The following is a 22259-nucleotide window of genomic DNA, read 5'->3' on the forward strand; positions in this document are numbered from 1 at the left end:
TCCTATAGATCAGAAGTCAGAATATGTCACAGGTTTAAGAATATGACAGTTATGTATGCTTTGTGCAAGTTTCAACTTTTTGGTGTAATGAATTATTCAAATGATCCAGTTTTAAGAACACAACTTGTCACTCATCTACCTGACTAGGGTGTTCCGAGAATGCCAAGAGAGCTTGAAGATATGTAGAAAAGTTAGGAGGCTGGGTGACGCTCTCGGTTGAGCCCTGTGAAAAAGAAGTAAGGTTGGATCTATCTGATAAGATATAACATCTGTCACACAAGAAATGTAACAGCCCTGTACACACAGGTGCATTTCAGTTATCTTATGGTGTACTGATATGAAAGAGCCCACTATCAAGTGTTTCGTTATTAAACCAAAATCAGCCATATCTGATTAGGTATCACGTCAACACATCCAACACTGCTCTTGATCTTGATCTTGATCACTTTAGGACTCCATTATTTACAGATGTAATATTGCTGACTGCAGCTCAATACAACTAACAAAATGATGGGATGCACCCACAGTCCTACAACACAGGGGAGAATGTATGGCGGCTGAGTCACAGGAGACATAACAGTGTGTAGACTGACTGGTTGAACTTACCCATAAAACACAGAGCTGTTTCCCAGTCTCAGTCAGCACTTGACACAACCTCTTGAGGAACAGGTAATAGTACTCATCTCGAGATGACTTCTCTGCAGCTCTGCAACAAGCAATGGAGACAGTGTCAGTGACTAGGTGCCTTTGGCATTTGGGTGGGTGAGAGAGCAAGATTGAGAGAAATGTTATGTACTTTTCTGAGTAAGTTTAATTTTACGCCGCACTTTGCAATATTCCAGCTATATGGCGGCAGTCTGTAAATAATCGAGTCTGGACCAGACAATCCAGTGATCAACAACATGAGCATCGATCTGCGCAATTGGGAACCTATGAGATGTGTCAACCAAGTCAGCAAGCCTGACCACCCGATCCCGTTAGTCGTCTCTTACGACAAGCATAGTCGCCTTTTATGGCAAGTATGGGTTGCTGAAGGCCTATTCTACTCCGGGACCTTCATGGGTCGTACTTTTCTGAATAAAATTGATATTTTATACTTATCCAAACTCATGCTTATTATGCTTATCTTCTCCCTCCATGCAAAGATAGTGAAACACTTGAAATCCCTTGAAGTTCCATTCATTTTAGAAGTGGACTTACAATATCACTTTCCTGTAGCCTCCCTATTTCCCGCCAATACAGACACATGACCTGTCATGCCTGTCACTCTCTCCACAATCTCATAAACCCAACATGAGAATTACAGTGAATCATGCGTGTCAGAGGGGCGCTTGGAAGGGCTTGACGTCATGAGCAAGGATAAGTATAAAAGACCAATTTTATTCAGAAAATCACATATTTTTCCTTATCCTGACTCATGCTTATTATGCTCACAAAATCCGACAGAATTGGTGGTGGGTCAGGGCATGCTGGATTCTGCTGGCTGCCCTATAAGTATGTACAGTACTTCCACCTTCGGGAAATGTAACGGCAGTGGTTCGGTCCTGGGTCGAGAACAGGGTCATAATCATTCTTGCTAGTCTGTTCGAAACCTGTACATGGACTTTCAACCATTATACTCCACAGAGCAGCTTGGTCTCAACAAGTCACATGATGCAAAGGTGAGTGAAACTCAGAGCCTTTTTATGAAACTGTTAGTTGTTGTGTGACAATAAGTGGCCCAAACTGGTGATGTTCCGCAGATTGTTTGCAAACACCGAGTTTGATTTCCAAAAGCAGCCCTCCATTATCATTGTAAGCAAGCAGTTTCCAAGTAGAGTGGTTGTCGACGCCAAAGCTCTTAGTTCATGTGAGTTGGAGGTTCAAGTCCTGATGCTTTGTAGGCCTTCAGTATAAAGACTCTCATCCACACTCCAAATTCACATTGTAACGATAATTAATACAAACCAAAAGCTGAACACAACATGATTTGGTTAAAAAGGACAAATATAGTAAAATAATTTAGCTGCCATATCAGGATTCCAAATGCCTCCAACCGTCCTCATCAGGTAATAAGGAGAGAGTGACAGGCATGGCTGGTCATGTGACCCTACTGGCGGGAAACAGGGAGACTACAGGTGAGTGATATTTTATGTCTACTTCAAACAGAAGGGAACTTCAAGGGGTTTCAATTGTTCCACTACTCCACTATGGAGGGAGGGGTAAAGCTTAATGAGTCAGAATAAGGAAAAAATATTAACTTTTTTAGAGGTGACTTGTGTTTCATTAATAATGTGCCCAATAGAGAAGAAGAGACATTACAAGCCTAATGCAATGTCAATACCTCTCAGTTTTATCTCAATTTTAACCTTAAAAACCCAATTTTGCCCCTTCAGATACAATCTTACAGAGTGTAAACAACATCATACTCACACTGCAGCATTAAGTATTGTTGCCATAGCATCTTCACTAAACAACACCAACAGTGGTTTCCTTTCCTCCAGCTTACCCTGAAATCATGCCCAAGAAGGCGTTAGCTATTGAAGTCAGGGTATCCCAAATCAAATATTAACATGACTGAGACAGAACTTTCAGTGGGTATGTGTGTCCCTTGTTTAATGCAGCTCTATCCAATGCAGGGGTCTGTAATCAACAGCATGAGCATCAGTTTGAATACAATGACACATGTCAACCAAGTCAGAGAGCCTGACCTCCCAATCTGGTAAGTTTCCTTTTCCCTGGGTATGCTGGATATGTTTTACCCTGGGTCTTTGTTCATGGAATACATTTTCATGCAATTGTTCAGCAATATTCTCTTTTAAAAACTTTGCTCACCTTCCGACTGACGATAAGCAGAAGACATTCAGCTGCAGACAACTGCAGGCTACTGTCGCTTAGCAACAAACAGAGGAGCTGCAAGAGGCGTCCTTCTCTCTCAACAATGTGGGACATGTTGACCCAGTCCACAAACCCTGTGAGAGTTGACAGAACTGCCTCACTCACACGACAAGCTGCCATGGCTTTACGCTTCTCCATCTCATTCTCAGATCCTGACTGGTGAAACAGATCATCGTTTGTTACCTTTATGGCTTTATTATATACATGTATTTCAAATATGAGATCTCTGTCATGAGACTGGGTCATGTCTCATGTCATGTCTTTGACATGAGACACACTCTCTTTGAGAAGGCAATCACCAATGATACAGACAGATAATTTCATTTCTACAAAAATACACACCCTGGAGCCATTTACAGTTTTACTTTGACAGTCTGTCACATAGCTGACGATGTCTTCAACTGTTTTTATCACTTTCTACATTTAATTAGATCATGAAGGACTGTTTTAGAGACACTCTTGCCTTGATTATCCAGGCTTACTGACCTAATTGGTACAAAGGAGATGGTGAAAATGTTAAAGCTTACGGACGATGGACAGACATTGCTAACTACTGGAAATATGATAATGAATTTGATCTATTATCATTTCAGGGCATGTACATAATTTCAGGAGTTGATCAGTTACTGGTCAACAATTCCAATCTCACCAGCTTCCTGTAAAGTGTGGTGTTGTTCTCCAGCAGGGTGAGGAAGAAGTGGAAGAGTTGTGTCATCTGTGAGGTGAGAGCCTGCAGCACCTCCCGCCGCCGCTGATGAGGCAGGTTCTGGAACGCCACCACATCCTCCACCAGACGATGGAAGATCATCAGCACCAGCTCTGTCTGAGTCTCCTGAGGAGGAAATAAGTTAGAGAATCAATGCTGATTAACTCTGCATGCAGTCAGCAATAGAGGTGCGACAATATTGAAAATCTACAATACGATACGTATCGCGATATCTTGGAACGATATGATTCGAGTCTATGCACTTCACGATATGCCATTTTTAGTTTTTTTCTTTAAAAACGTATATTTTTATATCAAGTAACAGTGTAAATTTTCACATATCTGTCAAATTCTTGTGAAAATTAACAATTTTAAGGTCAACGATACGTATCACAATGCGAAAAAAAGTATTGATATATTTATCGTCTGATTAAGTATCATGATTATTGATACTACGATATATATTTTCACAGCTTTAGTCAGCAATATCCAATCTATGCTACATCCCCTTGAATATAACAGTGTTTGCGTCAACACAGAAACCCGTGTTTTTCTTGTAAAAAACATGCAAACAATAATTGGTGTGCATGTCTTGCATGCACAGATTCTGATCTACTTAATTTTTTCAATTTTTCAAAGTACCTTGAAACATTTATTGGAAAAAACAACAAAGTTTGAAATGATTCGGGAATGTAATGAACATTTCAAGTGCAAAAGATTTGGACTAATTATTTAACATTTTATTTCATCACTTGTACAAAACCTACTCCGAACAGTGGTATAATCAATTCTACATCAAGCAAATGGAATAATGAAATGGTTACCCACAATTCACATTAACATGCCGAATTCAATGTCAGTGAGGGAGCGAGTAAGTTCAGTTTTTCGATAGCAATATTCCTGCTATATTCCTCAGCAATATTCCTATTCCTGCTATATTCCTCAGCAATATTCCTCCTATATGGTGGAAGTCTGTAAATAATTGAGTCTGGACCAAACAACCCAGTGATCAACAGCATAAACATCAATCTGCGCAACTGGGAACCAATGACATGTGTTAACCAATCAGTGAGTCTGACCTCCTGATCCCAGTAGTCACCTCTTACGACAAGCATGGGTTACTGACGATCAATATTCTAACCTGGATCTTCATGCATTCAATATCAGACTAATCACACCAAACCCCCCAAGTTCGATACCCATACAGGAACAATAAGTTTTACCCATATCTCATGCCATGATATTGCTAACTGTGGCATCTTACAGACCTCTTAATATATGTCATATTACCTCATTACTCTGGATTCTGTCTGTCTCTCTTTCTCTCTCACTCCCTCCCTCCCTAACACACACGCATGGATGCGCACACACACACACACAAAGTGGAAACGGACCACAAGCAAAGATTCCCAACCCAGGAACTCCCGCCCAAACATGCATTTAGCAGCGTTTAACCAACTATAATCACTTCTAAAATGTAAACACAATAGGATTATCCCCTATTGTTCAGTTGTACTTCAAGGCACAGGAAGATCGTTCACAGGTTGAAATGTGAAAAGTTCTATAATCTGGCCCGCCCTCCATACCAGCATTTTTTTTTAGGGTCTCCACTCTATTTCATTACTTGTGCTCTCCAGTCAAGTGCACCATTCAATTCATCATGGAGGTGTCCTTAAAAACAAACGTTGTGTCTCTACATACCCCATGCTGGCACAAGTTGTGTAGTTCAGTGAGTAATGACGGCCAGAGTTGTGGCCATTCCCTTTTGATAAGCTCCACCATGATCCGAGACACGCCATCTTTGATATGCAGCTCCTCCTCCAATAGACTGTGTGTGCCCTGTGTTGAGATGAAGTCATCACGTTATTGTATGTGCCTTGTGTTGAGATGAAATCAAGTTACTGTGTGTGCCCGGTGGTGAGATGAAGTCATCAAGTTATTGTATGTGCCCGGTGGTGAGATGAAGTCATCACGTTATTGTGTGTGCCCGGTGGTGAGATGAAGTCATCAAGTTATTGTATGTGCCCGGTGGTGAGATGAAGTCATCACGTTATTGTATGTGCCCGGTGGTGAGATGAAGTCATCAAGTTATTGTATGTGCCCGGTGGTGAGATGAAGTCATCACGTTATTGTATGTGCCCAGTGGTGAGATGAAGTCATCAAGTTAATGTGTGTGTCCTATGGTGAGATGAAGTCATCAAGTTATTGTATGTGCCTTGTGTTGAGATGAATTCATCAAGTTACTGTGTGTGCCCTGTGGTGAGATGAAGTCATCAAGTTATTGTATGTGCCCTGCGGTGCGATGAAGTGATGAAGTTATTGTATGTGCCCTGTGGTGAGCATCCTCGATATCTCCAGGGTCTACGTTCCGAAAAGTCTCCACTACACCCTGGACGCATCTACGGGTCGGCCCGATAATTTTATTACCTCCCTTTGCTGACTCCGCTTTCTCACAGTAGCCAATCAGAGTGGTCGCCGTTATAACCGAATTTGCCAGTGTCAACAAAGATAGCAGTTGCAACTGCGAAGGTTTGCTCGCCGTGCGACTCACAATTTGGGGAAATCATACATGCAACTTTATAGGTCCGTAACCTTTTGAAAAACACATGCAAGAAATTCATCTAATACTTTCAGATAACCTACGCATGGTTTGTTTGCCAAGTTTAATCGGTTAGAGAATTTAAAAAGCGAAAGTGAGTTGTGATTGGTTCGCTCAAATTCCCAGCGTAGACACCTGATTGGATAAAAAGCCAGCCAAGGGAGGTAATAAATTTATCGGGCTGAGCCGTAGATGCATCCAGGGTATAGTGGAGACTTTTCGGAACGTATACCCTGGAGATATCGAGGATGTGTGGTGAGATGAAGTCATCAAGTTATTGTATGTGCCCTGTGGTGAGATGAAGTCATCACGTAATTATATGTGCCCTGTGGTGAGATGAAGTCATCAAGTTATTGTATGTGCCCGGTGGTGAGATGAAGTCATCAAGTTATTGTATGTGCCCGGTGGTGAGATGAAGTCATCATGTTATTGTGTGTGCCCTGTGGTGAGATGAAATCATCAAGTTATTGTGTGTGCCCCATGGTGAGATGAAGTCATCAAGTTATTGTGTGTGCCCTTGGGTGAGATGATCATATTATTGTGTGTGTTTGTGTGTGTCTCTTTCTCCCTGTCCTGTGGTGACAAGCAGTTATCATGTCATCATGTGTGCAGACTAACTAAAAACAAAAGTATCTCTCATTTTAGTGCGGATTGTAACTTTGAATTTCCAGTAACATCAGAAAAAAAAATCTGCATTAAAATACCAACCTGATTAACTAATTCCGTTGAACTTTTCTTTAAATTATCCTTATCATTTTGTGACATCACATGCCATCGAAACCTGTAACAAAAGATGGTTTAGCTATTGTAACTCGCATTACTAGATACCCTGATCAGAATCATGATCAGTAGGATTGATTTAATTCAGTGAAGATTGATACATAATGACTAGGATGTTCTTCAGTAATTGTTACTAATTACCAACTCATACAAGCCCAACACAGCCAATATTGTGATCAAAGTTCACAATCATTTACTGGACAGAAATAGTTAAGGATATTTGTAAGTTTTGAAATTATGAATAATGATGTATTTATGCACTGACATACTAGTATACTTTCTGAGGAGCACCTTTAGAATTCAGCACCACGATGTCTTGTGAGGACGTTCTCAACAGTAGGTCACATCACTGAGACAGGCACACAGCTTGTGAGAACCTGCCGGATGCGCACCTGTGACCATCGGATTGTTAGCCCGACAGCTAACTGACTGAACTACATCCACAATGCTACACACCAGGCAAATTTAGCCTGTCATTCCTGTAATGTTACAGAAATAAACGGAAAGAGTTGTATAGGTAACGGACAATTACGAAGGCTATGGGTAGTCTTGGTGTCTTGCGATTGCAATCTACAGACAGTTGTGGAATGGCGCTGATACCATTTTGTACAATCGTCCTGTTCCGTAATCAACAAGACACCATGTTCTGTGGAATGAGCGGATATGGTCTGAACTGAAAACAGTTGTTGACATCAGGCATCAGATGTCGATTTCAGTGCATGCATGAATGACATGCTTGTATAAAAATGACTGGCTGCTTTCATGACAGAAAAGTGTAAGGAACACAGTAAGGATAATGTGGATCGCGCTTAGGAATGAGTGAGACATGGGCATGTCTAGTGATGGCACAAGGATGAGTTAGACTTCAAATCATCACAGAACGTATGTAGATCTAGTAGTGAAAGTGGCTTGAGTGCAAGTTCGAGGCTGATTTCTGTTAGCCCTAAATTTCTACATCAAAACATTTCATTGTATATTTAACTTTCGATGTTTTTGGTTTCCCGTTTTTTTGTGTTAACAAAGTATTAAAAATGCAAAAGGAAAACAAATGGTACTCATGCATCTGCCTACAATATTGGATTAGGTCCCTTACCCTAACTCTAACCCCTGAACCCTAAACCCAAAACCTAACCCTAAACCCTTGAAGCAATTCTAATAAATAGAATGCACTGATCAAACAGCACAAAAATGGCTGATGTGTCCAATGTAATGTATTCTTACCGCTTTGAAAAACAAATACATATTTCAGTGTCATGATACAAATTACTGAATGAAAAAGATATATATATGTTAGTTTACATTTGCAATTCATTTGTTCCACATAGTTACGTTTGAAACTGAAATATATAATATATTCTATTTAGATTATTTAACTTGACCAAAGCTACAAATATAATACGGCAGAATGTGACCAGTTTAACGCATTCTTACAAAACCTAAAAATACAAAATATAAAATTACACAAAATATAACTCCTCAGCACCTCTAAATACATAGAAATATGAGCATATTAGTCAAAAAAGAATAAATATTTTAAACTCTTGCTTGTGAAAATTGCACATCCACAAAATATAACACCTCAGCACCTATTAATACAAAGAAATATGAGTATATTAGTTAAAAAAGAAAAAAAATATTTAAAACTGGGGCCTGCGAAAAATTGCACATCTGCTGGTGGACTACCACTTGAAACTTGCAACATTGTTGGGTTTCTGCAATGACATGGCTGGCAGAGATGAAACATCAGCGAGCAGAGCTTACTGCTATGCCAGCGTCCAAGGGCATTGTTTCAAGAACATGCTTTTGAACAAAATCACCTGCAATTATGTAAAATTGTACTATGACATGTCTTTAAAATTTGTGGTGCTGTATTCTAAAGGTAGGCTCTTTCTGATATCTCAGGGTGGCAGCTCTGGATAGCAAATTGCAGCGCTTAAGTTTTCTTTTCCTCTAAATTAGTAAAAATTCATGGATATTAATTGGCCGTTTTTTCCCTCACAATTTATCGTATGCTATGAGGGGCAGTGGGTTATCAAAACAAAAAGCTGTCGCTTCTCAGCAAAGACATGAGTTTGAATTGTCACATGGGTACAATGTGCAGAAACTAATTTGACTGAACAGCAGAATGATATTGCAGGAAGAATGCAAAAATCTATTGACATTATCCATAAATATTCAACACACTGGGAAATTGCAATCATTAATTGGCATTGTATCATTACTAGTGTGAGTCATTATGTTCAGAACATATAAAAACTAAAACTATGCTACACTTACTTGATACAGTGTTCAACTAACTGTAAACCAAAGTGTCTTAGAATGGGAGAAAACTGTTTCCCTGCTAAAACCAACCCACAAGGTAGACAATCTGGAGAGGATTCCTTGAATTCTTCACAAATCTGCAATTTAATTAGGATTTATTTGACAAAATGTCATATTTTCATTGGTTTGTTTACAGGAACAAACATTTTCTACAGTCATGTATTGTAGTTGATCTATTTGTAACTGGAATTGACTTGAATAAACCCAGCAGACATTCTACTGTTCTACTGCACAGGTGTTGGGAGTAAGAGAAAAAAACAAACAAAACAAATACAGACGTTATAGGGTGCCGACATATTGCAACACATTTTATGTTATACATTCTTGAAGCATGATTCTCTGGGTTCATTTACATGGTCAGAGAATACACCCTTTTCATCGATACTCCACTTGATGGATAATATCTTAAGATCGTGACTGGCAAACAGGTTAAAAACAACCTTATGAGCTGTAAGACGGTCATTGTGCCCTACAGACGGGTTCATAACAGTTTCAACAGCTTCTGCTAGCCTTGGTATTATGTTGTCAATATGGGAAGTCATTATTATTTCTTATGATTTTTCTTCGGAGAAACAACAACCATTTTTCATTCAGAAAGCACACGTTTTCTTTCAACCAATGAAATGTACGTATTTGGCGGAAGATGCACTTTATAGACTTACTCATTGGAGAATACTTCCGGAAGAAAAGTCTCATGGCTACGAGAAGAGACACCAGTGTAACGAAATACGTAAGTGTTGTGAGTAAAGCATGTCAGTTTTGTTTTGGTTTCAGGGCCCCAAAGAGTTCCTTCCGTTCCCCCATAATCTTTCTTACCCACATTAACAGAGGTAATACTAAGCTGTATATTACAACACTTAATTTGGTTTTTTTTAGTTATTTTGGGGAGCTTCTTGTAAGTTTGGTAAGTTACAGTATACCTGATACCTAGTCTCACCCTCACCCTCGCCCTCGCCCTCGCCCTCGCCCTCGCCCTAAACCTAATCCAAACCAAACCAAACCAAAACTCAAACCAAAACTTTCTTGCTTGATGGCAGAAGCTGTCTGGTATCCTGTAATCTAGTCGTAAATTGTTGTGTTAGGTTTTGTTAATGATTCTGGTATATATTAATATATGTATATTATTTGAGATGGAGGAGTGTGAGGAACTTTCACCAGTTTGGGAATGCACTGACATCAGTGAATCCAATTTGACACATTTTTTGTTGAAAATTATATCATTGTCTAAACAACTAACTAAACTGTAGTATTACCAGGATTTCTGAAAGATATGCAGATTGTTTGTCACAGGTTTTCATACATCACATTTTCAGATGTTAGCATCTAACTGGACCCACCTCATTCACACACTGTAAATTCATGAATCCACTATTTACTCCTTCATTACTCAACATTCTTTTGTTTCAGACCCAGCCGAATGTTTCAACCCTCTGCTAGAATGTAAAACTAAAGGTTGATAATGTATCCATTCCGACCTCAGAGAACACCTCCCCCTGTCCGTCTCCAAGGTGACTATGGCCCTTACAACAAGAAGGAACTTGAGGCGGCCAGAGCTCAGTTAATTCATGACGTGTATAATATGCCTGGTGCCATTTTGGACAGAGTAAGGTCAAAGTGTGGGATCATACCAAATAAATTTGGCGTATTCAGTGGATGCGAGCCTCATCCACAGACATATGTGTCTTATGAATCTCAATCCTGTGCTTTGGTTGCTGAGGGAGGATGGCCAGAAATCATTAGGGAAAATCCAGTTGTTGAAAATGGCGGTAGCAGGTATGAACCCGAAGGTCACGTCAGTGGTAGAGGTACACCAACAGGAAGTACAGACCCCCAGATATCCAGGTCTTATGATGATGAAACACCATCGACATCAGGAAGTGTGAAACGAAAAAATGACATGTTGGAAGATGATGATGAATTGTTTGATTTCGAAAGTTTTAAGAAGTTAAAGAAATGTGATGAACTTGAAGACCTAGATGATCTTGAAGTTAGTGATGTTTCAGACAACATAGATAGTGATGAAGAAAGTGTCGTAGGCTTTAAATGTGATCTGTGCAGATTCACGTCCACTGATCCTGGGTTTATGCAGAGTCACTTAAAGGACAATCTTCACTTCTCTGCCAGTGAATATGAAGGTGTTATCGAAAATCAAACTTTTGTGCCACAAGGGCTTTTGAAACCAATGACACATACATATGAAGCTGGTAAATTAAACCACCTCATTCCAATGTGCAAAGTATGTAAAGAAGGGTTTAATAACATCCATTCATGCTACAATCACTCTCAAAAAATTCATAAGATGGACAAACCTCTCTATGCTTTGGGTGTTGTGAGAGCTTGCAGGACGGTTATTGTGAATCTTCCCCCTCAGTGTCCTGTATGTGAAAAGGTTTTCAACGGGGCTTCTCACCTAGACAGCCATTGCAGATCATCTGGACATGCCCTCTACAAACCACCAGGAACCAATGAGAGAGTGTTGTTGGTTTGCATTTATTGCAAATCTGAGGTAATGTTCACAGACTTTTATAGATGTCATGATCATCTGTTTGGCAAGCATGGTACTGGCAAACCCAAACTTGTGATGAAGGTTCTGTATGTAGAAATGCCTACAGAGGTGAAGGAGATGTTACCTATGGTTGTTAGGAACAGTGACCAACAAGTTGTGCCCCATAGAAAAAACAAGAAAAAGAAGAGATCAAACCATTCCAAAGGAAAAAGTAATAATATGGCAAGGAGGGGTAGGGGAAAGTCTTTTTACAAAAAACGTCAGGTATTTAATTATGACCACAGGAGCTCTAAGTGAGGTTATTTGGGTGAGCTGCTTTTGTGTGATATTTATAAACAGCTCATTGATGATGCAAAGAACTCTAGCTAGTTGTTGCCAGGCTGGTAACAGTTTTCAAGCCTCTACGATAGATATGAAGAATGTTCAGGTTTCATATTCATGGACAATCAGTATCAATGTATTCTGTAAAACAGGTAACACTCCCAGTTGACATGCATCTACAATGTATATGAAGGACGTCTCTGTGTGTGTTATATATTCTGAAGACAATCTGTATTGATATATTCTGTTAAACAGGAAACAATTTGCATGCGAGTATAATGGATATGAGGGATGTTTGTCATAAGTTACATAATGTGAACACAATCAGTATCAATGTATTCTGTGTCATATGCAGAATTTAGCTCTTAACCTGTTACAAAGTGTGTAAAAGTGACAAGGATCTAGGAGAACAGGTGAGGCTGTTGTCAAGGATGCAGTGATCTGTTGTGTTGAGTTGCACCCCTTGGAGTGCCACGCATCTATTATTGTTTCAAATCCTTGTAGTGGTTGTGGGGTAGCCTAGTGGTTGAAGCATTTGCTCATCACTCCAAAGGCCCAGGTTCGATTTCCCACATGAAGCCCATTACTTGTGTCGCCTGCCATGGTGATGCTTAAATAATGCTAAAAGCAGCTTAACACTACGATCACTCACTCAAATCCTGGTTTGTCTTGATAATGTGGCGATACTGCTGTTTTCCACATGCAGCTTATAATCTCTGACTTTCACTTGTTATTTCATCTACTTCCCCTAATTCTGTCTGAAGCGCTTGGATCTGCTTTCTGATTAAGCACCATGTGTGACTATCGAGATTGGGAGCACTTTCCTAATTAGTGATGATAAAGATGAAGATGGTATGTCTGGCTCTGACTGTAAGACTTGCACCTTTTGAGGCTTTCCTCCCTAGTAAATCTGACATGATGTAATGTAGCTGAAAGTCTCTTTAACATAAACCAGATTCACACAAAAGAGGCAGGATTCAGTGTGACATGTGAAACCGCTCAAACATATTGTCAATTAAATGTTGGCAAAATCTTTTGTTTTCTGCATACCAGTCAAACTATGACTATTTTTGCTTAAACAATGTTTGTGTGAATTATTTGATATGTCAAAACTCCAATAATTAAATGTTAAGTTACCCAGACTGTACATGTTATGTGCGATGCTGACAGTCATAATCTAACATGGAAGATCTCATCCTTTACATATGCAGGAACTTGATTATCAGAGATTTTGGTTACCTTTTAGTATTCCTTTAGAATGTTATTCTTGGAGTTTTAGTATGTTGTTGGAATCTGGCAGATGGTTTATTTTGCATGTATAGGTAGGAGCCTTTTCATTACTTACTTTGTTTACTGTTAGAAATTCTTACGTTGTTTATTGTTAAACACAAGCTTCATGTATATTTGAGTTATTGTACTTTTTGTGATGACTGTTATCGTTCTGTTTGGTTTTACTTTACTGGTAAGGATTTGACATTTACTTTGTAACAAGTTTATCAAGTTTTATTGACAGAGACAAAAAGTTACACATGCAAAAAACATGTACAATGTAAACCCGGGAATGTAAATTTCATTTTCGTTTAATTTAAAACTGTCAGTACTTTCATTCGCAGTATATTATCATGAACGTGATTATCTCAGCAAGAGTTATTACAAGTGAACAAGACTTACTTTTAATATACCTACATAAATAAACTTTATTTTAAGGATTGTCTTTAACTAAATAGGGACATGAAGTAACTTTGTATGTGAAAGTACAGGTGTGGTAATAACCGTGTTATGTCAAGTGAGACTGACACTATCCTGTGTATTTATTGGCTTGAAACTAACAGGAATAAGGAAATATGTTTTAAAAAACTCCCTGATTTTATTTTCTGCTTTAAAAGTTTATAATGCATGAACAATTTTTTACAGATTGAAAAACGGAATGTTCACATGTCTTATAATTGAAGAAAGACATTATGTAAGTGCAGTCTTTGACACCAGTTCGTCTGAAACCTGAATATACTCAAATTTAGTGTAATAATAGATCATATAATGGCATTAAAATGTATTGAAAATGAGGCCAATAGCTAGTTTTGGCACAGATTGCACACAGTCTTTTAATCAACAGTAAATTGATTGGGGTTGGTAATTAATCGTGACGACGGTCATATTTATGGGGTTATATATACATGTAGGCGTTTGTTGTGTTCTATTTGGTCCAAGGTTTTTGATTCAATAGTCAGTGATAACTACTGTCAAGAGGAGATGATTTTCTTAATTTATTTGCTGATGTGCAGGTGGGTCACATTACCTTTGTAAATATGTCTAGGAAGTGTATCAATCACATGGAAGAGAGAATGGTTCGTTAAAATATGGAAAATTGTTGATTAAATGAGCTGAAAATGACAATGGATGTTGTTTGTTTTTGTTTTGCCAACATTTGCTTGTCATCATATCAAGTATGGGGTGTTTTATTGAGGAGTGTGGAACTGCAGCATTGTGAATTACCTCCCTTTAACCCTTCCTCAGATATTGAGGACTAACAGGAACTTATTTATAGATGAATGGCTGGATGTTTTAAGCAAGTAAGCTATCTTCATTAAAATAAAAATGATCATCACTTTTGTTTCCAAATATGAGTAATTAATTGTTGCCTATATTCATGACTACTCTGAAAAGGCTCTCTCACCTATGGAGGTGACTGACAATTGAATCACGTATTTGACCAGTGTCTCTTGGTGCAACTCCAACTATCCAATGGCTGAAGCAGTAAAGAGTTGTGTTTCATTTATGAACTTACTGGAAAATGGATACATCTCATTCTTGATCTTGATCACTGTAAGTGTACCTTACTGGAAGCTTGTACACTTATAGAGCAAGTTGAGCTAAGAGAAAAGAATTTGAGCTGGTATTTAAGATTCATTATGTGGACGTGTTACATGAAAACAGTAGTTCCTTTATGGAATCCTTCCAGTGCAGGGATCCTGAGATCCTGTGGGACAGAGGTGATGTTTGTGATGTGAGCTAGAAGTGGTGTTTCTGTAATAAGCTAGCCAGCTATTCCCGAAAAGTTTGTAAGCCTACAAACTTCTTAAACCCATTTTTAACACATTGGCTATGATCAAAGTTCAAAATTCATAGGGCTACGAATGTTTCGAGAATAAGGGTCCTAAATAAGACTGTACATTCAGTCTAACAAGTGTGCCTCACACATGTACTGGATCCTGCTACTGGGGGAGCCCAAAAGAATGGCAGTGCCTACATGCATGGGAATGCCATTGTCTTGTGGTTTATGGAGGAAGGCATGGGTACATGTCGCATTACAACTCATTCACATTCTTGAGATTGGTACACATTCACAGGTGTTGTGGAGCAGCCCACTGATAAACACATTCACTTGTCACACTGAATGAACAGCGGTTGAATTTGGGTAAAATGTGTGAGGTGAATGAGTTTAGTTATATGCTGCACTCAAAATTATTTTAGCTGTATAACGCTGGTCTGTAAATAATTATCAGACCAGATAATCCAGTGATTGAAAGCATGAGCATCAATCTTTGCAGTCAGGACACAATGACATATGTCAACCAAGTCAGCAAACAAGCCTCTTACCAGAAGCATGTGCTACTAAAGATCAGTTCTAACCCAGATCTTCAAGGGTTGTATGAGCTTAATTTCTGGTATCTCTTCATCAATAATGAATAACTGCAAAAACAGCTTCAAACTGTTGTCCCTCACTCACTCTGGTGCAATTTTATTGCAAACAATACAGCCGGGCATGGTTTTGCAGTATTCTATTCATACAACACAAAAAGAAGAAATATATAATGGAGTGATTTATTTGTGGATTATAATAAAACAATATTACATGACATGAACAACTGACACATGAACAGTTACATCACACACAAGTGACTGAATGATAACATGCAGTAAAGGCATGTCACAGAACTTCTTCATACCCAGATTGTCGTGCTGTGATTATGTGCACAACAAAACTAATATAAATAGCTTTCACCTACCTCTTATTTCATGCATCACAGAATTACTTGACCATGTTACACATGCCTAATAGACAGCACATAACACATTTATTTTTTAGGTCGGACAAGTTTTGTTTTAAGAATGAAGATTTTATGGATATCAACTTCTTTTGTTTTCTTGTTTTACAGATTTTTGTCCTCCAAAAACCTAATGGCCCCAATATATATGGGGCAATAGACAATCTAGAAAGGAATTTTCTTGTAAGTTTACATTTTTTACTAATAAAAACATTAGGATTTTATTTATTTAGCAAGGACACTTTACCTTTATATTTTTTTTAAATTCTTGATCTGTAAAACGAGAAATGAAACTGGTCTGATCTTATCTTGAAAAAAGAAATTATGCAAGAATTGGAAGGGTTGTACCTGTATAAAAGTACAAAACAGGTCAAATTCATAGTTTATTGGAAAACCAATATTGGTCCAGTTATCACTGATCAAAGTATTAAAATTGGTTTCAAGGACTTCAGAGGGTGATTTGCTCTTTGTAGCATTTGTTATATTCTGGGGATTCCACATGAACCTAAGGATCATAATAATCATAAAACAGAAACATCCTGGACTCGGTGAGTGTCTTGAAGTTTTCAGATTTAACAAAAATTACTTTGTCAGATTATTATCACACAAAAGAGAACATGCATTATTCATTTGTGTTAGAATACAGTGTTGGAACACAGACGTGTGGCTGTCTTTGGTTGGAATAACTTTAGTTAGATGGTCAAGGACTAGAAGCTTGCATGGACAATGCCAGGGACAGTGTACAAGTATACAGTTTGAGGAGGGTTTTTAGGGTGTGCTTTTCCATGAGACAACACATGACTACAAGATGCCATTTAGAAAGTGGTCAAATGTAAAGTAAAGATTCCAGTACATACGTTACACAAATTATGCATCAAGACTAGCAGCCCATGTTTTTGATGCACAGGTGGTGGAGTGGTGCGAATAGTTGACTTTTACAAGCTGGTAATTTAAGAGCCTTAGTCTGCTTGAGGAGGAGGAGGGACTGAATCTATACCTTAATGAGAGATTGTACATGCAAAATATTAGCCAATGCATGGTTTACAACTCTACTCATGAGACTACACCTGATTTTTGTACTATGTCAGGCGTGTTAGTTGATTTAAGATTCCAAACTTCGATCATTAAAACTTCCATTTCTATATAAATCCATTCACAGCATTATAAACAGGGGCACTATAACCAGGGTGCACTGTACATAACCAGACCAATTGTTTTTATAAAGAGACCGAACAATGACATATTCAGGTGAAACACGGGATGTCAGGTGGAAAATATTTTGTCCTTATTTTCTTTATCCAAAATGTACAATACTAAATAAATTCACCTTTAGTTGTAATAGTAACCTTGAACAAGTAATCTATGACATTTAATTTTCCAGTGTTGCAGATAACGGCTAAAGTCATACTTACCACCATTACAAAATTATACTTTGTTTTCTCATGGTTACACCAGTTATTGGGGAGGAAGTGCAAGTAACAGGGACTAGAGTATGTATACTCTGGGAAGTCCTGAGGATATTGTCATTAATCTTAGGCTTTGATATTGCACATTTCACAATAATCTGACTCAAATATGCAAGTGTAATGTCCATTAAATACATATACATGTGATTCTTTGTAGTTGCATCAAGAACTATCAGGTAAAATTCGATGTGATAGAGTGAGTGAGTTGGGTTTAAATCTTGTTTTCACCAGCACTCCTGGTACATCCCCATTTACATTTGTTACACACGAGTGAATGTACTATTCTGTGGCAGAATATAACATCCTGTAAATACATGTAAACAAGTCTTGAAAGACAAATTGGCTGACAGCAGAAGTAACAATCAATATGCACGGGCTGAAAAAGCCTGACGCCTTCTTGTGGTTTTGTTTATTATTCAGTGCCACACTCAGCAAGGTTTCAAATCATAGACTGCAATATACAGCTCAGTCTGGACCAGACGATCCAGTAACTGATATTTTAAATAAATGTACTTGCTGTAGGGGTTTGATGACATGTCATCAACTAGGTCACTCATAAAAATTACTCAGTCATTGTGAGGCCTACTCCATCACTGCAGCTCATGTTTATCTAAACAAGATCACCAATCTGGGGGATGCTGGTTGTATCTCAACCAATGGATCAGGTGGTCAGGGTCAGAGACCTGGATCATGGCATGCCATCTGGACATAGGCTGATTAGTCTCTAAATACAAAGTACATGTATAAGATCAAGCCATTGACCGTTTTCTTAGTTTATACCTACAATGTCAGATAGGAAGTGTTATCTGTGAAGTTCATAAAGTGAACCCACCATTATTCCATGTTGCACCAAAGTATGTTCAGCTTATATGTTTGTCAGTACTTAGGGAAAAAGACATAAGATGAATCAGACAGAGATGAGGAACATGCCACTTCATCACGGTCTTAGTCTTGAAATTACAATCGAAACCCATTACTTGATGCAAATCATTTTGAGTTGTCATTCATAAACATTGTCTTCCCATGACGAGCAGGAGATAAAATTATGGTTTTTCAAAACCCTTCCTCCATCATAAAATACAAAATGAAAGAACTTGCTCTTGGTGCCAGACATTCTTACTCCAGGAGAATGAGGTGGCCATATTGTTAGAGTCTTTGCTCACCATCCTGATGACCTGGATCCTTCCACACATGGATACAATGTGTGAAGCCCAATTTTTGGTGACTCTGACATCATGCTGCTGAAATATTGCCAAAAGCAACATACAACCATTCCCTTTCACCTGCTCTCCTGTTCCTGATTTAGAACTGTTTTGACCATTAGTAACATTAATAAATGTCACAGTTCTAGTCAAATCTTGGGAGTAATCAGAAAGTACAAATGGCAGACATAGCGCTGAGTCCAATGTTGTTTTTAACAGGTCCCTCATATCACATCTCTGCTTTTCTCTCAAAGTTTGAGGAAAACCCCGGGTGAAACCAACCTAGATGTCATGCACTTTGGTAACAAAGTATTGGTATGGTAAAACAGACAGATTTGGTACGTGAGACCATTTTCAGAACATCCATTCAAAGAAGCAGGGACTGGTTCAACAAAGCAGTAGTAGCAACAGGTGATCTGTACTTTGGTGATCACACACTGACTTTAGATAGTTTCAGCATTACTGTTGCTTTGTATCATCCTCTTGATAAAGAGAACTATAAAGTGTCATATCTCCTTTGTTTATCAGTTTCTCTACTTCAATGTCAGTTTTGCCCCTTGTTATCAAACCAAGTTAATTTCATCAGAATGTTAAAACATTAAATGATTTGAACACTGGCCATAACACTGAAAACAGGTCATACTCCTGGTACTACAGTAACAGAATCGTCAATGTAAACTGGACATACCTTTATAATCTGTGGTCTGAGATAACACAGCAAGTGCAGCCATGCTAATCTCAGGTATGGACACAAAACTCAATTTGGTATTTTATATACCATTCTTTCAACTTGTCATAAAATGAGAGTTTGTTCATACAAATTTACAAAGATTATGAAAACCTTTTCTCTGTGTTATTAAACAATGTAAAGTTTGGTTCCGGTTGTCAGCATTATGATCTTATACGTACAGTACCGTTGTAAGAGCATACTGTTTCACCCCGACAACCTACCTTGATACAGTTCCATTAAGACCCGTGAAGGTCTGGGGTAGAACAGGCCTTCAGCAACCCATGCTTGTCATAAAAGGCAACTATGCTTGTCACACGAGGCAACCAACAGGATTGAGTGATCAGGCTCGCTGATTTGGTTGACTCATGTCATTGGCTTCCAATTGCGCAAATCGATGCTCCTGCTGTTGATCACTGGATTGTCTGGTTCAAACTCAATTATTTACAGACTGCTACCATAAAGCTGGAATATTGCTGAGTGTGGCATAAAACTAAACTCACTCATTCACTCACTTCCTTTAAAATACCTGAAATTGTCCATACACTAAGAAAATGGAATTTAAATATAATAACTAATAATAACTATGCAGCAGTGGGTCCTAATTTTTTAAATTTAAATTTGGGGTGCACATGATACCCAAGTGACACAAAGTGCACTTCCTGACCCCAATCCTCTGGACCTGTTGTTGCCATGGTAGAGCATCGTATGTTAGCCAACAAGTAGTAGTGACACAAGCCTTCATAAAATCACATGAATTTCATGGAATAAAGAATGACATATTAATACTATGGTGATACATTAGATACCCCAGATATATATATTGATATATATGAGTCACCATCACATGAATAAATAATATATTTCATAAATTAACAAATTTGCATCCCATAATCAATCACGCTCTCATATTCACATGGACTGTCACGATTTCCAGTCTACAGACACAAATATATAACAACTACTGTTATAAACACAACCTGTGTCAAATGAAAGACAGTTATGATGTACCTTGAGAAAATATTTACAAAACATAGATTTATTATGAAAAAAGACAACACTTGCACTCTTTGAATTAAAAGTGGAAACCACTGAAATTAGGAATTCCTGCGTCCACTGAAAACATGTAGCACTAAAGTTTTCTGTTCTGTAATACCTTTGGTTTCAAATATGGAATCATGTAGAGCACACCATATCTTTTCTTTATAACTTGGATCACAATATATTTTCATGAGACCAATAAAATGCTGGTCAACACAGATATATACACACACAAAATTAAACCACTAACATGTGATCATTTGAAGGTAGAGGAAGTTCAGGGGGATTACATCTCTTGGATTATGTCCTGCTTGAAGATTTTCTAGACCTAGTAACATTAAACAGTTAAAAAAAGAAAATTAAGTTCATCGTTTGTTTATGAAATGTTGGTTACATCAAGTAATAAAGAAAACAAGGCTACCTTAAAAAAGTTACCATAAAATCACAGAATGCTTTTTCCTTAACAGACCCTCAATATTTTCCATCTCATGACTGGACTGACTTAAACTGCAACTTTGAAAACTTTAGTTTTGTCATGCACTGACATAGCGTTGGAGGAAAACTGCTGCAAGTCATCAACATTTAGAACAATGTCAACTAAGAAACCCATGTGAAACCCAAGGATCATGACTGGGAAAAGTTTAAGATTTCAACATACAAACATTGGATCCTGGCATGGCTAAGGGGATGTAACCCTGCATAGACTTTGTCTAAGATCACTGGGTCATCTGTGACCATCTTCTGCACATTGTTAACATTGCACAAGTTTGCATCCACAACATTCTTCCCTCACCTGTGAATACTCTGGGATGCTTTGTCACATATTTGTTATTTTTAACCTGGTATCACAGTGGTTAAAGCATTCGCTCATCTCACAGAAGACCTATGTTTGATTCACGGTAATGGTACAATGCGTGAAGCTCATTTCAGGTGTCCCCTGCCATGATATTGCTGGAATATTTCTAAAAGCAATATAAAACCATTCTCACTCATTTGCTACTTTCAACATGTAAATCAAGCAGAAGCCTGGTTCCTGCCAAAGCTCAGACCAATGGATAAGACAGTACTGTAATGCTTCTCACTGGACAACAAATACAGATAGTACCATAGCCCTGCGACCATCTGCTGTATGCATTAGCAGTAAAGAAGGGTTCTGACATTCACAAAGATCCTAATTTCATTATCTTCCTCAAAACAGACTTGTGCAAGCCCACCACACAGGTATTCATGACGGACAGTGTAATAAGCAGAAACCTATGAAATATTGACAATGACTCTACAAAATCTTAAGGAAGCAGTCAACACAAACAGGGTAACTTTCTAAAATATATGCCACTTACCACGGCTGTCTTTTCCTGAGAGTTGTGCAGAATACTCTGACAGACCCTCTCCCATCCTTATACATCTCACACAGAATAATCTATGGTGATCTCACACTATAAGCCCTAAGGGTGAAGCGATACATCAGGGCATTGTGAATTTTTACACTTTGATTTGATACAGAATGACTTCTGTATCCATACATGATACGCTTGCTGAAATAAATTCCTTCGTACATTTTCCATATCCCACAACTTTTCTTGAAATATATGTTGAAAGTAGCATTTCAATTTCACCACACCTGCTGCAAACATGTTTGTGCTGCTGGCTTTTCTGCTCTGAAATA

The 22259-nt window shown here is 38.3% G+C and overlaps 2 protein-coding genes across 3 annotated transcripts in view; one reads left to right on the top strand and one right to left on the bottom strand.

Moving 5' to 3' along the window:
- Nucleotides 1–9887, bottom strand: part of LOC137294843 (exportin-5-like) — a 36656-nt gene extending 26769 nt beyond the window's left edge. For both annotated transcript variants that reach the window (XM_067825970.1, XM_067825969.1), the window contains exons 1-9: nucleotides 9725–9887; nucleotides 9240–9361; nucleotides 6891–6963; nucleotides 5285–5422; nucleotides 3527–3709; nucleotides 2815–3033; nucleotides 2413–2489; nucleotides 607–706; nucleotides 140–223 (exon numbers count right to left, since the gene is read on the bottom strand). In XM_067825970.1, coding sequence (XP_067682071.1) covers nucleotides 140–223; nucleotides 607–706; nucleotides 2413–2489; nucleotides 2815–3033; nucleotides 3527–3709; nucleotides 5285–5422; nucleotides 6891–6963; nucleotides 9240–9361; nucleotides 9725–9826 — 1098 coding nt within the window. In that variant the 5' untranslated portion in view covers nucleotides 9827–9887. The remainder of the gene's footprint in view (nucleotides 1–139; nucleotides 224–606; nucleotides 707–2412; nucleotides 2490–2814; nucleotides 3034–3526; nucleotides 3710–5284; nucleotides 5423–6890; nucleotides 6964–9239; nucleotides 9362–9724) is intronic.
- Nucleotides 9888–9936: 49 nt separating this feature from the next.
- Nucleotides 9937–14505, top strand: LOC137293961 (uncharacterized). The gene is made up of 2 exons (XM_067824863.1): nucleotides 9937–10014; nucleotides 10692–14505. The coding sequence occupies exon 2, from the start codon at nucleotides 10744–10746 to the stop codon at nucleotides 12085–12087; it is 1344 nt and encodes a 447-aa protein (XP_067680964.1). The 5' UTR covers nucleotides 9937–10014; nucleotides 10692–10743; the 3' UTR covers nucleotides 12088–14505.
- Nucleotides 14506–22259: the final 7754 nt, after the last annotated feature.

The sequence above is a fragment of the Haliotis asinina genome, chromosome 8, assembly GCF_037392515.1.
Source record: "Haliotis asinina isolate JCU_RB_2024 chromosome 8, JCU_Hal_asi_v2, whole genome shotgun sequence".
NCBI classification, from domain to species: Eukaryota; Metazoa; Mollusca; class Gastropoda; order Lepetellida; family Haliotidae; genus Haliotis; species Haliotis asinina.